The following is a 17,807-nucleotide window of genomic DNA, read 5'->3' on the forward strand; positions in this document are numbered from 1 at the left end:
ATATTTGCTATTTAGCAATAATACCCTCTCCAGGCCCCTAACTTTCACTATCCCTAGAGTACCACTTTGATACATTCAAAATACATATATCTATCTCTCTCTCTCTCTATATATAATATATATATATATATATATATATATATATATATATATATATATATATATATATATATATCTATATCTATATATATATCTATATCTATATATTCCCCGATTTCAACCATTTGGAAACCCCCCCTTAAAAATCCTGTGTTTGCCCCTGTCTAGGGATTGATTGGAGGGTCATCGGCATATATGGGGTTTCGTACCAAACAACCCTCTATGCGTTCATTCATTGGAGTGTAGAGGGTGTCAATGAAGCTTTCCCATGTATCAAAGAATGCCTGGGTGTGACGTTCCTTCTGTAAGAAGATCTCCACCAAATCCAAACAGAATATATGAAAGAGTTTCTCCTGAAACAATAAAAGGGGATGTTCTGGACCCACATCTTAAGTCAGTAGACAGGTCTGGAAGGCGGTCCTTCCATTGTCCCAATCCCGTTGCCAATGTATCATAGTCAAGTGGTTCTTGTAAAAAATTAGAATCAATAGAGATAGCCCCATGATTAGGAGGGAGCCAAAGAAGCAAGAGATCTAGGGCGTGGTGCCAATCAGTTTGGGAAAATATCCTAGCCACTACACTTGCATAATATTGAGCCTGTAAAAAGGCGAGGTTGAACGGCTTGATCAGTGCATGTTGGTCCTCTGTCTGTTGAATAGTCAAGGGTTTCTTAAGAGTGACATTCTGGAACTGCCCCACATTTTAAACCCCTGCATTAAACCAGAGAATAAATAAAGGTGCAGGCAGCCACGCCACTTTGAAAATGTGGGTTCCCAAATAGAGGAAGATAAACCGAAAAGTAAGAGTTTAGTTTTCGTTTATGCTGTAAAACGTGGTTAAGGTTATCTTGATCATGGAGAATTAGGAAAGAGGTCAAGTTCAGACCAGGGATGAAATTTTGCTCTAGTGAGAAATTAGCATAGGTATCACATCCTGTATCAAATTCCTCAAGTATCCTAATTGGGCGCCCTGATGATCATATAGTTCTACATTGAGCAAATTAATTCCACTATTAATTCTGGGTTGTTGAAGTTTAAACAATCCTATACTACAAATACCTAAATAGTTTATTGATATCAGAGACATTTTTGCGTGTCAGAACAATAAACAGTTTTTGGAGTGGGTAAAGGTTTCTCAAGAATGAGATCATTTTAAGTACATATGCCCTACCCATATAGGAGAGACTGAGGCAACTGTTAACCTCTTTAGTTAATTCCCCAATAGCACTTGTGATAAGTCTATATAAGAGACCGAGGTTCTGAAGAAGCTGTATACTCAGATATGGGATAGCCTTGTTTGCCCACTTAATCCTACATCTCTAGCCCAGTAGGGCCATGTGAAGCCAGACTTTCACGTATAGCACCAAGAATTTGTTGAAATTTACTGAAAAGCCAGATATGTCGATTCTAGACATTAGGAGGACAAAGTGATTCCTTAATGTTCGATAAATAAATTAAGAGATCACTTGCAAATGCGAACTACTTGACCTATATATTTACAAACAGGGTTGCCCTTAAGAGTGTGTAAGACTCGAAGCATATGATCAAGAACTAGGTTTAAAAGTAAGGGTGACATGGGGGTCACCCTTACCAAAGAGGTAGCTGGGCAAGTATAAAAAAAAAAAAAAAAAAAAAAATCAAAAAAATCAAAGAAGTCCTTCCCAAATCCAGTGCGCTTGAGTACTTCATACATGTAGGACAAAGACATAATATCAAATGTGTTAATGGTGTTTAGGCTAAGTAATATATTTGAGGAGGTAGACTGTAGAGACAAGGAAGCCACAGCCGTAATTGCCATGCAAATGCCCTTCACCGAGTGACGGCCTATCACAAATTCTAGCTGGTGGTTGGTTAAAAGGGATGGAAGGGCTAATGGGGCGATAAGAATCCATAGATTGTGGATCCTTTTGCGGTTTTAATATGAGCGCAATGAAAGCCAGATTTCAAATTTTTTTATAATTAGTTTTAAATGTCTTTCTTCAATCCAGAGCTATGCTATTCTTAATAAAATGAGTCTAAAAACAAAGTTGACTTGTGTTTGTACAAATACTATTCATTAAATAAATCATGGCAATAAATAACAATTGTAAAGCATCTGTAAATACAAGGATTTTTTGAAAATGTTGATTAATGACAGAGAAATTGCATTCTAAAATCTTAAGACACCACTGTCTCATTTATTTATTTTTCCATCGTCCCAAAGCCACACCCGCTTGAGTAAAATGTCTGTTTGTGTACAAAGAATTAGAAAGTTGTGACATAGAGGCAGAACAGGTAAACAGACTCTCTGCCTTATAAGTGGAACAGCTCTGACATGTGACCAGGACACAAACATCATTCCTGACTGTTTGATAATGTATAATTGTTTTGCTAAACCACAATTTAGATTCAAAAGGAAAAACATGCAGCAAAAGATGTTATGTGTTTTTCAGCAAACATTTCAAAAATATTTTGAAAGTTAAAAAGTCGCTTACAAAAAGAGGAAGATCATTATGCTCCAGCATTGGTTATTCACCACAAACATGTACTTGAGGAGACTGCATTACCCCAGGATTGCGCATATGGATCTGCCTGAACAATATTACTCACTTGAACATCCCGCAATTCTAAGACTCGTAGGACAAAACTTTCCAGTTGCTGAGTTTTCACTAGTGTAAGTTGAAGTTCATTATTTATCCGTAACGGTCTATCTGGCTCATCGGGCCAGTACCTCTGACATTTTATCTTCCCTCCTTCTACTTCCTGGGTCATCATAGCAATCACTGTGGAGTTCTGCTCCCATACCATCTGCCAAAAGTCTGGCACCGTACTGGGAAGAGGTCCCTGGCATGCAATGTATGTGAATTCCTCATTGCCAACTGGCATCTTGATAAAACTTGCATTAATGTACCCATCCTCTGTTCCAAGAGGCACTCTGGTGGCATCATCTGAAAAAACAGACGACAACAATAACATATTTACCCACTCACATGCAGAAACGTTGATGTGAATATCAGAAAAGTTATGTTCGGCTCTAAGGAGAAGTGTATGGTAACAGTGATTGGGGAAGCCAGCAGGTACCGGGTGGCTGTGCAGTGCATGTTATTAATAGTAATTATAGTGTGGTTATGCCGCTAGTATAAGCAATGCTGGAATAAGCAGTATGGTGGGATTCCTATTTTAATCCATATGTAGTTATACTTCATATATAGTTTTACTAAATTATGGACTATAATTCAGCAGATAAACAAGTATATCTGCTGAAAACAAATAAAAAAGCAAAGAAATCATGATGCACCATGACCTACATGGAAGTATATTCTTGTATCTGTTTTTCTTTCTGTTGTCTTTAATTTGTCCAATGAGACATTCGTCAAGTGGCTTTAAGTCTTGAATACTCTATGGAGATTAAACAAAAATAAATATTGAAAGAAAAGTATATTCTATTCAGAACAAGATAATTTAAATTAGACGCATTAATATGGTCTATCGTCTTCATAACTCTCAGTATAATTACATTCATACTAAGTCTTCTGGTGTCTACAGATTTTGAATTTGTCTCATTAGCCAATATTGCAGTTATTCAGTGTTCAATTGGATCACCCAGAGACACCTGGGGAAAATGTATCAAGCTGAGAGTTTTCTGGCGGGTTTGAAAAACCAATCAGATTCTAGCTTTCATTTATTTAGTACATTCTACAAAATGATAGCTAGAATCCGATTGGTTGCTATAGGCAACATCTCCACATTTCAAACATGCTGGAAAACTCTTAGCTTGATACATTTACCCACTGATGTTACGTGGCCAGTCAGAAACCTACAATGAGGCTGTACTAACGCAGAACCCTACTAGATATAAATATTTATATAACTATAAACAAACAAAATAACCTATAAAAGCTCTGACTATATGTGATTTACTCTACAAGATATATACGACTTAGGGGGGTATTCAATTGTTGCTCCGGGCGCCGCCAGAACGAGCGCGTTAAAACTATTACCGTTTATACGGTAATATTGCGCTTAATTACCGTTCATACGGTAATTACTCGCTCAATTTCAGCTCGCTGCTCAGGGAGCTGCGAGCTGAAATTGAGCGAGTAATTACCGTATAAAACGGTAATAGTTTTAAGGCGCTCGTTCCGGCGGCGCCCGGAGCAACAATTGAATACCCCCCTTAGAGTTGTTACCTCAAACTCCTTGGCAGGTACACCTTGCTCAAGCATACTGCGTATTTGACGTATAACCATCTTTAAGTTATTTCCTGAATACCGGCCTGAAGGCAGCACACGGACTAGCGAAAGAGAGGGGAGCTTTTCATGTACCGCTCTAAAACAATCTGTTGGAAAAAACAATTTGCGCCATTAGTTTTTTGTTTAACTAAACAAAAAGTAAAAATATCCAATATTTGTCAAAACTTTTGTTTCAGGGCTTGTCTTTTGTTGGTAACCGTTTTATAAAAACCCTGTTGCTGGTCACCCAACCGTTTTCCTCATAATTATTATGTGCACGACATCACAACAGTTCAGGAATAGATCAAACAAGATAAGTATTTACCAAACAGATCCTTGGATTTTGACTCTATTGGCATCCCATCAGATTCAGTATCCTCTCTCTTCCCAATGTGGGACTGTGTTGGCAATCTGACCGAGGAAAAAATGGGGAATAATAAGCACAGTAGGAAACACTTCACTACAGGAACTAATGGCATACAGACATAGCATTGCTTTGCAGCCTCCTCTGAAGGATTCTTGAGCTCTGTTGCCTATATCTCCACCACCCTACTAGTTTATAGACTGCAGTAGAGCAAGCAACTGAAAAAGACTGCTCAGAAGGCTGATGAGGTGATTAAGCTGATTGGTTTTAGAGGAGAACCCGTGTCTCACCAGCAGGGCCTCTGATTGAAGCCCTACACCTTGCTGAGTGTGAGTGCATTCTAAAGGAGCTTAAGATCAATTATTTGATCTGGTCTTTTAAGTTTGCACTTTTGCTGACCTGTATTCCACAGTAGGTCATTTAAGACTAGTGTTCCATGAGAAAGTGCTGTACCCAACACACAAGTACAGACATTATAGGACTCATTTAGGGTAGCCTGCAACTTTGTAAAATTCAAGCCTAACATGTGTATTTTGTGTTACATGGACCCCGTTGCCCAAATAAGCAGTGCTATAGCCTGGACTGGGTACTGAGGCAACATAGGGACCTCCTGCAAAAGCAGCAACCGCAAACCAGGCTACGCCCTGTGTTGACCAGGATGGGGCTGGTGTCATATTATGACAGGAGGGTTCTCCATTATCGTGTGATAAGCCCATCTTGGCATCATAGCCTGGTGTCTGTTACACGTTTTACAGTGGGACCTCATAGCTCCTTGTGCCCCCTGCAGTGACTTTATCCTGACCAGGCTAAAGTAGTGATCCTGCTTATTTATTTTTTGAGGGAAACACTTTTCATGTAACTTTTTTTTTTTTTGTAACATGTATACACAGTAAATATAAATGCTGATGATCATCAATGTCAGCAAGTATCTTTATCTTTACACCAGCCCTTTGGAAGTGCAGACAAAAGCTGAGTTTCTAAGCAAAAATTCACAGGTGATATCATTCTTTCAGTTCCCTAGTTAAGTCCCAAATAAGACAGGTTTATAACTGCTGTAAGGAAGTGTAACTTAATACGGCTTTAATAAGGAAAAAAAAATCATTATAAAGTGCAATATCTAGCTAGAACATATTGGCCAATCTAAAGCACATTCAATGGGTATTAAGCAGAATTAAAAGAAAGCAAACACCAAGGGGGGAATTCCTGCGCACTATTACCGTTACGTAAATACCATTATTACGGTAGTTTTAACGCAGGCCTTTTCCTTGCAGCTCGCAAAAAGCTGGGTTAATATTAACGTAATAACGGTAACACGTTTAACGCGGTGGTACTTCGGGGGGAATTCAATTCCCCCCAAGACTGAGAATGATTGGTACTTCATTAATTTAAATATTGCATGGTATATCGAGTCTTCAATTAATACAGTGGGCACACACATATGAGCTTGAGATTAAAAGAACAAGTCAGCTATAGTTACTAATGCTCCATACCTCTCAGTCCTATTCTGGTTGCTGTAAGTTCCCACACCATTTACTTTTACTGGCTGCAAAAAAAAAAAAAAAAGAATTGACACTTAATAATAATATGGATGAATCATTTACAATATTAGAAAGAGAAATGGAAAGTGTATATTTTAAAAAACATTGTTTAGATTGTGTCAGTATCATGTATAATATATAAAACTGTGCTAATTTTATCAATTGTGGTAGGTAGTTACATCATTATATGGTTGTTGAAGTAGTGCAACTGTTGATTCAGCAGAGATTGAGACAGTAGTAGCAACGTGATTCTACAGAGAATTTCGCTTACACAAATGGTCTAGTAGTGTATAGGTCTTCCTGCAGTGTAAGTCATGGGCCCTGTATCTTATCGTATCATTTCACAGAGTTGTAAGACACTATTGGCAGCCTTTCTAGTTTGTTTATACACTGTATAACTGAATCCCAGCATAGTGCTTGGCTGTTTCATTGAGATGCCACAAGAATTCTAAATGCCTGGCAGCTTTTGAGAGTAAACTTTTCTGCAGACTTAGGTAAGAACGTACATTCAGTAACTAGCAAGCGGATTAGTACCTGACTAAGCTTAACTTGGTAAGAGCTTATCCAGGCACTCATATAATATATAACATTTAATGTGTGAGAAAGTGTCCCTTTCCCCACCAGTTTTTAATACCAGCATTTGAGTGTGTGAGCTCCAATAGGTTGTAGTAAGTCTAATGTAGCATCTTAAAGGATTGTTCATTACCTGTTATATTAACAAAGTTCTTAGCAACAACATTGAAAATTTGGATTGGTTTGCAGTGGAATTCACATGTTTAAGATCACTGGCATATGGTCAACTGATTTAAAGTAATGTTTTCTGTTATTGTGTATGTATATATGTGTTCTCACAGTGGGAGGGAGGCCAAATGTGTTACATGGCAGAAGCATGGCTCGCTTCCTTTGTGACCACACATGGAATGGCCACACCACTGCAGATGGGGTATCACTGTTTTGTGGCAGTGCACACACTTCTGTCCCCATGGGGCTATTTTAGCATTGTTGTGAAATATGGCATAACTGAGGTATAGCATAACTGCAAATAGTGTCCTCTTCTTCTGTAGAATTATTTTATGTGTTTTACATTTTTAAGCAATTTAACTTTCATTATGGCCCCTTGAAATGAGTACTATATCCTGAAGCTGCCTTTGAACGAAAACAGTTTGTGCACCCCTGTTCTACATGGACTTATTTATCCGTATATAACATAGTACAATATTGCTTTATGAATTGTATATTTTGGATCTGGTTTGGAAAAAGTGTGAATATTAATGAAGGAGCTTTGGCAGCAATGTTATTATTAAATTGTTGTATTGCTTGTGAATGAGCAGTGTGGCGTTCTACAGTTCTCAGAAGGCTGTACGTGTCTGAGTAATTGCTTTAGTAGAACCCCATCATTTCCTAGTTGCACTGTCTTGCCACGGATCCTGTGGGACGCTACATGAGCTCCAGGCTCTGTTTCACAGACATAAATCCATGTAACACAAATGAGAACAGTCATAGGGGTCACTGATTTATTTGGTACATCCCTGAGACATGTGACATTTGTTCACATTCCAGTCTTGTACTATTGCAATTTTAAAGTTAAGGGCCATATATTTTTCAACTCCATCGCTAACGAGCATTCAACACAACAGATTTAACACACGTCTGTGCCAACTTTAACATTTTAGGTGTGAATGAAACCTTAACACATTTCACATACATCTCTACCATTTGTGTCCTTGCAGTCTGTCTTGTCTGTATGTCCCTGTATATCTTTTATACTGTATCGTCTATTTACCATGTTAGCTACATTAATTGCTGTATTTATTGCACGCTAATATTGTATTTATGAGTTATCACTGTATGCCACTATGTATAGTTTTATCCCTGCTGCGCACTGCTGCAGAACCTGTGGCATCTCATATATAAATAATGATTATAACGATATTTAAAATACAATTTTTTTATATATATATATATATATATATATATATATATATATATATATATAGATGCATTTAGATATCTATCTCTATATCATATCTATCTATCTCTATATCATATCTCTGTATTCATATCTATATTTATAGAAATAAAATATATATAGTCAAATTTTAAGTACTTTGACTTGTGATGATGTATTTAAATCTCCCATACAGTGCAGTACAATTTATTTACCAATAAATAAATTTTGGTATGCACAGAAACAAAATCCCCAAGTTCACAATTATATCTATGTCTAGTAGCTTCTAGCCCTAATTACTGCTCTTGACTGTTAACATATTCATTTATGAATGCTATTAATGGTATGTTTATATAGTGGTAATTTAAACAAATAATGTGCAGATAAGGTTTTGCTTATATAAAAGCTACAAGTCCAAATTTTGGAAATGTGCTCCCAAAACTCTTTAACCTTTTCTAATCATACACAAAACTGCATTAGAAAATGTATCCACGCCATATTTCCTGGAAAACAAATTTCCTTTAAAAACCTTAAACATCTGACTGTTAGCAGTAATGTAAATTCTATTAATATATATATATATATATATATATATATATATATATATATATATATATATATTTATTATGTGTATATATCTATATCATTTTTTAACCCTTACCTCAGGAGAATCATCAGGTAAAGATGAACCATCACAATCTGTGTCTTCTGCTTTCTCGTCTAAGTTTCCATCACTTGGGTCTACTGTGCCATAAATAATATATATACTTTAAAGACTGCGAAGAAATGCACTGCCACAAAAAATACCAGTATACAACTTAGTTGCATCATCACTTTGTAATTTGCTATTTAACAGTTTAGGGGGCTTATTATCGCAGTTACAGAAAGCCATTTTTAGCCACAGTTTGCAGACAATGGTTGAAAGCAGTGAACAAAATGTTTGCTCTCAGCTACAAAACACTTCATTATTGGTAGCTCTTTTCTATAAGGCTACCTAATGTTTATGTGTGTTTCAGCCGCTAATGGATAGGATGATTTGATTCCAATCTACCCACTCCCATCATTTGACATTTTAGAATGTGATGCAACCAATTTCGAATGTGTAAAAGTGCACTAGCAGTACAAAAGATTGGTAAAAAGCGCAAAAAAAGTAAAAAAGTGGATGGAAAATTAATGTCTAGTCATTTACCTAGAACTTATGTGTAAATGAAGCACCAAGAGAGCAAATTTCTGACTAAACCATATCTATTTATTTCTACAAAACTTGCTAAATATGTAGATACTTAAGCCTTATATTACTTCCCTCCGAAAACTTCAAATACTATATTTTACATATAAAGTAAATAAAACAATGGCTTGCTAGGATACATTTGGTGCAAATAAATAGCACTGAAATTAGTAAATAAAACAGAAGAAAATTTTATGCAGTGAAAACGGATTTATACATAATGCAAAACCAGTGAAACCTCAAAGCATTCGAGAGCATAAAACAAAACAAAAAAAATCTAAACATTTGAGCATGACTCATTAAAAAGCGTAAATGCCAATATGTGCCGTATTATACGTTAAATTGTTCTGCGCATGCTCAGAAAATAACTATATGCCAGTGAACGCAAGAGTATGCAATTCATCTTCAAACGCAAAGGACACTTAGGACAGCCTAAAATTGCATGGGCGGAACGGGGGAGGGAAGGGGCGTATGCACGTAGTTAATGTACAGTAAGGGCGTGCCAAGCTCGAGCGCACACACATCCGTCCGATTCAAGCTCTGGGCATTTCTCAGGTACATGATTTTCAACCGTATTACTTGAACCGGATGCCGAATTATAGTGATGATGGACGTGTATGCATGACGCAACATGTGTATGCAATTAGGAGCAACTGTAAAAAGTAATTTTATACACAGTACACATTGAGAACATCTCAATAAATGTATTTGGTGAAGTAACAATTTTCATTGTCTTTCTTAGTGACTATTATTAACAGGTGACAATAATGAAATACATTATTTTTTTACTGTGCGCACTGCTTGAACTTTATATTCCACTTAGGTATTGTCTGTCTAAATACATTAAGTGCTGTTTATTCAGATCCTCCTGTATTGGAATATGGACGTACGTATGACCCTTTTTTAAAGAAAAAACACATTGTGCTCGCTTTGCGTTCCTTGATGATTCAGGCCCTTGACGTTCACAACAAACAGTTGCTGATATCAGTATCCCTTGTTCAATGCATATCTGCTATTTTGTATTTGTTTCTGTTTAAGACATAACATTGCAGATCATTTCCTCTAATTTTATAAGTCAGTGGATCTTGATTATGAAATGCAACCGCAAAATACTTTGGTTTTGTACCGGCACACATATATATGGACTATCAGCGCATTTCAAGGTGCATATCTACTTTCATTGCTTTAAAGATGCCTCCACAAACTAGAAGTGCACCTAACGTTTGCCAAAAGGCAGACAAATCTGAAGAGGCGCAATGTTCAAAGGTGTAAATGTTATATTAAAGTCCAGCTTCCTACACTTTAGAATCACCCCTTCATTAAATGATATATCGCAACTTTTCTCCCAAGATATTTCCTGGTTTAGCCTCATCATGGCACTTCTCACTTGTCTGGGGCAAACTTGTGCTCTGCTAGCTTTGCCATCTTGCTACGCGGACCCATGCACTTTGGCGAAAGTCTAAATGCTGCAGGGCAAATTGAGGCATGTGACACCACCAGAGCAGATTTTGCACAGCAGTGTGCGCTTAGTAAATGACCAACAGTGTTTTTGTTTAATGTGATAGCTAGACGTACCAGAGTAGTGTTCCTCTGAAACTGCATTCTGACGACTGAGCTGTAGGAGGTTCTGCGTTTGCTCATGGACGACATCAAGAAGAGATTGTATGACATCATTCTGGTCTTCTTCATCGTCTTCGTAATTGTAGTTGTCTTTTACATTAATCTCAGGATCTTAAAAAATAAAAAATATAAAACTTCATCACCTATCAATCTCCCACTGTACATCCTTTTACATTATTGTGATTTGAACTCAAAAAGGTCTCCAACGAAAACCAAGAAACCTGGTTGTGTTGTAGACGTTCTCATGGAAAATGGACAGAATCTCTAAGGAGACAAGCTGGGATCTTATAAATACAAATTTAATTTATGAACTACATGTAGAGGAGTGTCTGACACCACATCTTCTTGATTGAGTTTGATAGGAGCCTCACATATCTTCGGTGCAGTTGACTGCTCAATGCACACTCCAACTATCAGTGTGTTATGCATGCAGTGCAGTTTGATCACAAGCAGACCATACTGACCAACACAGCACAGTTCACTCAATATAGAACAGGCACCGGGCCCATTGTTCCCAATGCCAGAACAGCTGCCCCATTTACATATTGTTGCACAGTTTCTTCACCCATGCCAGGAACTCTGTGCATTCAGTGTGGTCTGACCACAGTAAAACCTCCCCACACGCACATTACACTAAAGCCCTAATATATGAACAAGTCCTAAGTTTGTCAATTTCTACCTGACTGGAGTCCCCTCCCCACATGAGGACACCGGTCCTGTCACATGCAGTCTTGTCCTCAGTAACATAATTAGAGGAGTGGGCAGGTCACTGTCTCCCAAAAGAGCAGCACACTCATATTATTCTGATGATCCGATTGGCTGCTGCTCGATTTAGGACTTCAAAACTGGGATCACACTGACAAGCAGGAGATGAATAAAGATGATAAAGAGTTGCTCTGATCCTAGTCAACATACCTTAGCAATAGAGAAAGGTCAATATCTGCTTAGACAAACACAAAACACAATTTTCAGGGTTTGTTTTTTTTTAATAACACTATTCTGAGAAATGAGATGATGTTGCTGCATTCAGAGTTGTTTAAAGACCATAAATTTTAAAAATAAATTTGCTAAAGAAATACAAAAAAAAAAAGAAATAAAATAATCTGTAAATGTACTATATTCATGGCTCAAGCTTGAGGCACCATTTAGCACTAGAACCATATTTGTGCTTACCTAAGTTTCCGTTAAACTTGTCAAAAGCAGATGAACTGTCCTTTGGCATAAGCTCACGAGCAACTTCAATCTGTACAAGCCCTTTAGAATTTCGAATACAGGACACAGCCTTGCTGTGTGTAGCCCCTTGCATGTTTTCTCCATTTACCTATGGAAAACAAATTGTTGGTAATCAGGATTTCTGACATGAATTTCTTCTCATCATAAAATGAGTGCCACTTTGCCATTTTTATTATTTCACAATTAATGGAAAAAAAAATTTGTACTATAATACAAATAAAGGAATAAATGTTAAAGCGACTAAAGCTCACAGAAGATGTTAAAATGTAAATATATTTTGCAAATATATCCGAATATATCAGTGGCGGATCCAGGGGGGGGCGATTGGGGCGATCACCCCCCTAGCAGACACTTGCTGCCGACGGGTGCACAGTATGTGCAGGTCCCTCCAGCCGTGACAGGCAGGGACAGTGTGCTGCTCGGCTGCTCTGACTGTGTTTAAAACACAATCAGAGCAGCCGGGCAGCACACTGTCCCTGCCTGTCACGGCTGGACGGACCTGCACATAGTGTGCAGCCGTCGGCAGCCTAAGATGTTAGAAAGGGGCGGGGCCTAAATACCCCCCCCCCCCTAAATCGCCCCGGTACAGCATTTTTCTAGATCCGCCCCTGCAATATATCAACATTTTTTGAAGCATTTAATGGTTCTGAAGTACATACTTCAACTACGTACAGAGGTAGCAGCAATCCTTAGGATTGAACTAGGATTTCTGACAATGCAGCCTATCTATTCACTAAGTGCCACAGTGATGTCTTTGGTTTCTATATAGAATTGATGGGTTGCATTTGAATATTGACTTAAGACCACAAAATGGCTGCCTTCAAAGTATGGCTCAGTTGTTTTTTGTAACAGAAATACTGGGCTATCTGTTTTACCCTATTAATAACATTGGCACAGAGATCCACTTTAACTTGCCAGGCTAGAAAAATACTGGTCAGGCGTCAACCATAGCTACTAGTGATCACACTGCATTCTCAAGGATATTGGTTTGGTCCATAAAACGGTTACACTGATGCATTTTAAGAAAAAAAACAGGACGTAGCACCACACTTTTACATTTTCAAAACACACACTATATAACTTGTACTTTATTGCTGTTACATCTGTGTAAAAAACAATCAACTATAGCTTGACATGCTTTTCTGTAAGCTTGAACACAAATGTTCAATCTTTTTTTTAACACTGAATAATTACACAGTGTAATTCACCAAATATTTGCATCAAAGAATAACTGCAAAAAGAAATAAAAATAGACGAATGCTTCAACTAAGCAATAATTATAGCAAAAATAAGAAGAGGGGAACACAAATATAAACAAACAATCTAGTTCACAAAACAATATTGGCCTAAACTGAAAGCAAATATTGATATACCTATTCCTACTTAGGAATAGGAGATTTAACGATTGTGGAAAGCCGATGGCTATTGGGCAAAGGGGCTCTTCTGGGCGTTGGTGTACTGTGTGACTAGCGTCACTATTGGTCTAGCACTGTTCATAAATAAGTTGGATGTATGAACTTTGTTTCATTTAGTGGTGCGTTTCACTCCATCATTGCTATGCAGTTTTTTATGTTTAGGTGCTTGACAGGCTAACTGTTGGACTAACCACTCCCACTCAAATATGCCTACACCCCGTGAACGTCACTGCATGCCACCCATCTCCCTAGTGAAGTGGACGGAAAGGGGGTACACCATGATGGTGAACTGACACAAATCGTGGCATTGCGCTGGAAGTAGGGGCACAATGGCACGAAGCTCACCCCCATGTCCCCCACTTTTGTATCCTATTGTGGAGAGGTTAAAAAAGTCAGCAAGTATGCTCCCACTTCAAGCTTGCTAACACATGGATAAGCAGGAGTTAGTGAGGCTGAAATACTATAAGCTGCTGTAACCAGAACAGTGACAGGTTTACAGGTTTACCATTGTCCTTATGTACCCAGTTCTGAAAAAGGAATGCTATATATCAGTGTTGGCTAACATGTGACACTCCAGATGTTGGGAAACTACAAGTCCCAGCATACCCTTCCAGCAATAAGCTGCTATATATATATATATATATATATATATATATATATATATATATATTGGCAAAGCATGCTAGGACTTGTAGTTTCACAACACCTGGAGTGTCACAGGTTAGCCAACACTGCTGTATGTACTCTGACCCAAGTCTGGACTTCCAGTTTCAGTTTACATGCCCGAGCTGGCATGTGCAGAGGGTCCCAGGACTGGCTTGGCAAGCGGTAAGGCTACTTCTCACTTTTCTTTTTATTAAACAAACTGCATGTTAAATTCTAGTCATCGGGGGAATATTAATAAATAGACCCCTTAGATATTACATATTCCTAAGAAGCATTTGAAAATTATACAACTTTACAGCTTGAAATGACAAAAGGTAAAGCCCCTTCCCCCTCATTAAACTTAAATATACTCTTTCAAAATTCGGCTTAATTGCTATTTTTTTCTCTATACATGCAGTTATATGTATTTGTATGCCTTCATGTAATATGCTATACTACCATAGTGGCCAATGGGAAATTAAATACTTCTTTATCATATAAATATAGTATATGTTGGTATCATATAAATATAGTATAAATGTACTTTTATTATACTGTGTGGGTTTGATTTGTAATGTGTAGCAATTTTTATATATTAGAAAATTATTTTGTAAATTTCCCAAAACTGCTGTTTAGAACAACATTTGTTGTTTTGTCGCCTTGTCGTGTTGTGACAAAGTTCCCTTCCAGTAGCCAAACAATTGCTAAAAACCCCAAAATTATGTTTCCAGTATTTGTAGCTTTTGACGCATTATTGCAATGTCGTTATGTGGTCTAATAGGTTACTTTTCGTTACTAAATAACTATGAAAGATTTGGCAGCTTTACCTTGAGAGCTGTGGAAGATATTCACCAACAAACAAGCAAACAAAAATAACTTTATATATATATATAAATAAAATCAGTTATATGCTCTGCACAATAGTACATCAAAATCTAATTATTATTATACCTTATATGACCCCTAAGTATAATGCCATCATTTCCATAAAGCCAGTCTCTGACTATTTTAAGATGGCAGCAAAAAGGTGATTAGACTCAAGTGAAACAGTGCCCAGCAGTGGAATAGTTTGTCATACTAAATAGTTTTTTCTAATATAAGTGCCCTATTTTTACATAACAATAACGCTCTGCAGAAATACATTGGTTTTAAAACAAGTTTTGGACAGGTTACATGTTATGTTGTGAAACATACATTACCTGCACTAAACATAAAAAACAATGTTACATGCACAGAAATGTTAGTACACAAATAAGTGTTGGGAGCTAAGAAAATGTTACAAAACATATATACATATTTAGAGAAAACTCTGCAATGTCCATTTACTTAAGATATTGATAGGCTCAAAAGTTGAACAACTTTCCAAAATTCCCTCCCTTGGTTCCAAGCTGCAAACCTAGATTTAGCAGTGGTGTTGGGAGTTTTTTTTTTTTTTTTAATATAAAAGCAGAGCTTCATTCAGCCTTAGAAAAAAAAAATTACCTGTCCTCAAACCTCTTTATATAGGTAAAGTACTATCATCATCATCAGCTATTTTTATAGTGCCACTAATTCCACAGCGCTGTGCAAAGAACTCACTCACATCAGTCCCTGCCCCATTGGAGCTTACAGTCTAAATTCCCAACACACACACAGATCGAGAAAGTCTATGGTTAATTTAATAGCAGCTAATTTGTCTACTAGTATGTTTTTAGGGTATGGGAGGAAAATGAAGCACCCAGAGGAAACCTCACAAACACAGGGAGAACATACAAACTGCACACAGATAAGGCCGTGGTTAGGAATCAAACTCATGATTCCGGTGCTGTGAGGCAGAAGTACTAACTACTAAGCCACCGTGCTGCCCATAACTAGTTATATTGTGATCGTTGCTGATCTTGGCCAATTTAATATCACAAATACTTTAAAAATGTAAAAGCAAAAATGTAAAAGTAGAGGACTTAAGAAAAATTACCTGAAGCAATCTGTCTCCAACCTGTAAGTTCCCCTCTATGTCAGCTACACCCCCAGGACTGATGGACTTCACAAGTATACCATATTCGCCTCCCACCAGGGAAAATCCCAACTCTCCAGACACAGGCTTTTCCAAAACAGCATGAACTATTCTGGCCTTTATGGGCACACAGAAAAAAACAAACATGTTTAGATCAAGCCATGTAAAACACAGTAATCAAAGAGAAATATTGAGTGATGTATAATATACAAATTAATCTGATAGCCTCTGTTCCTATATTTGTGTGAGCACAGGCCTGGCAGGAATGATATTACTTACAGAGTGGGTTATAAATACAAAGTTTAGCCTGCCTGAATTTACAGGAAGAGATCATGATAGGTCAAGAATGTATAGGATAATTAGAAACCAATTTTAAGGATGAAGCAAAATGTATTATTAGTCTTAGTGCATTGCTTTGAGCTATAAGTAGGAAGTCCTATAGACACAATTATATGTATATTGTTAAGGTCTTTGTGTTCATAGTGCAGGGACTGTCAATCAGCAGCGGTGTAGTTTGTCAGGTTAGGGGAGGACAGGCTCTTAAAATATTAAAGTACACGACATTTAACGGATGCCGTTTTACTTAACCATATAGTACTGCATACTGTATATTGAGTAAATATAAAATAAGACTTGCTTTCAGAATACAAAGACTGGAATCTTAGGCTATTAATACAAAGTATATAGTGTATATATATATATATACACACACACATATACACACACATACATATACACATACATATACACATACACAAACATATACACACATACATGCATACATACATATACACACGCATACATACACACATACTTACATAAACACACATATATTATATACAAGTTAACCCGTGCATGATACTCATGCATTCTAGTCAAATCAAGCTACTTAAGGTGTTAAAAAGGTTCTTGTCATGCATTTGGGCCAAGCCCAGGCCTCCTCAGAGGAAGAGCGTTACTTCCCGACGCAAGCGCCCTTTTTTAACGTGGTTTTGTCCACATGTCACCACCTTATCATTTTTCTCCATCACCTCATCCTTCATCAAGCTACTTAAGGTGTTAAAAACTCCCCACTGTCACCCCCGGCAACCACTCCCAACTGTCACTTCTCCTTCAAGAAATATATAGGTCAGTGTATAACTCTGCCCAGCAGGTGGCGCTGCAGCTTGGTTTTTTTTTCCCCACACACGCCACTAGGTATTTATATAGTAGATATACAGACACACACACACACACACACACACACACACACACACACATTAACCTTCCAAAAAGCAAGTGCCCAGTTAGAATTATTCTAAGAATTTTGGAAACGTTTGGCACCTTACATTTTTAATATAAGTAAACTAAGCATTTTTTTTTCATAAGAGCAACACTTAACTGAGTGCCTTCATTCTTTAGAATTATTCCCAAATTGTTTTCCGTCCCTGATTACCAGGGGAATCAGTCTAATCCTGAGCATGTGTTTTTTTTCCCCTTTTGTAGATATAGCTTAAAGGGGCTGTCTAATTTTT

The 17,807-nt window shown here is 37.4% G+C and overlaps 1 protein-coding gene across 7 annotated transcripts in view; it reads right to left on the minus strand.

The window, feature by feature from the left end:
- PTPN13 (protein tyrosine phosphatase non-receptor type 13) overlaps window positions 1-17,807 on the minus strand; it is a 211,284-nt gene that overhangs the window by 4,950 nt on the left and 188,527 nt on the right. For 4 of the 7 annotated variants that reach the window (XM_075203023.1, XM_075202998.1, XM_075203007.1 and 1 more), the window contains 9 exons: window positions 16,255-16,410; window positions 12,181-12,328; window positions 10,963-11,118; window positions 8,821-8,903; window positions 6,164-6,216; window positions 4,635-4,720; window positions 4,268-4,416; window positions 3,386-3,476; window positions 2,688-3,025 (listed from right to left, as the gene is read on the minus strand). In XM_075203023.1, the coding sequence (XP_075059124.1) occupies window positions 2,688-3,025; window positions 3,386-3,476; window positions 4,268-4,416; window positions 4,635-4,720; window positions 6,164-6,216; window positions 8,821-8,903; window positions 10,963-11,118; window positions 12,181-12,328; window positions 16,255-16,410 (1,260 nt within the window). The remainder of the gene's footprint in view (window positions 1-2,687; window positions 3,026-3,385; window positions 3,477-4,267; window positions 4,417-4,634; window positions 4,721-6,163; window positions 6,217-8,820; window positions 8,904-10,962; window positions 11,119-12,180; window positions 12,329-16,254; window positions 16,411-17,807) is intronic. The other 3 variants (XM_075203032.1, XM_075203013.1, XM_075202990.1) reach the window with 2 other exon arrangements.

The sequence above is a fragment of the Mixophyes fleayi genome, chromosome 1, assembly GCF_038048845.1.
Source record: "Mixophyes fleayi isolate aMixFle1 chromosome 1, aMixFle1.hap1, whole genome shotgun sequence".
Lineage (NCBI taxonomy): Eukaryota > Metazoa > Chordata > Amphibia > Anura > Limnodynastidae > Mixophyes > Mixophyes fleayi.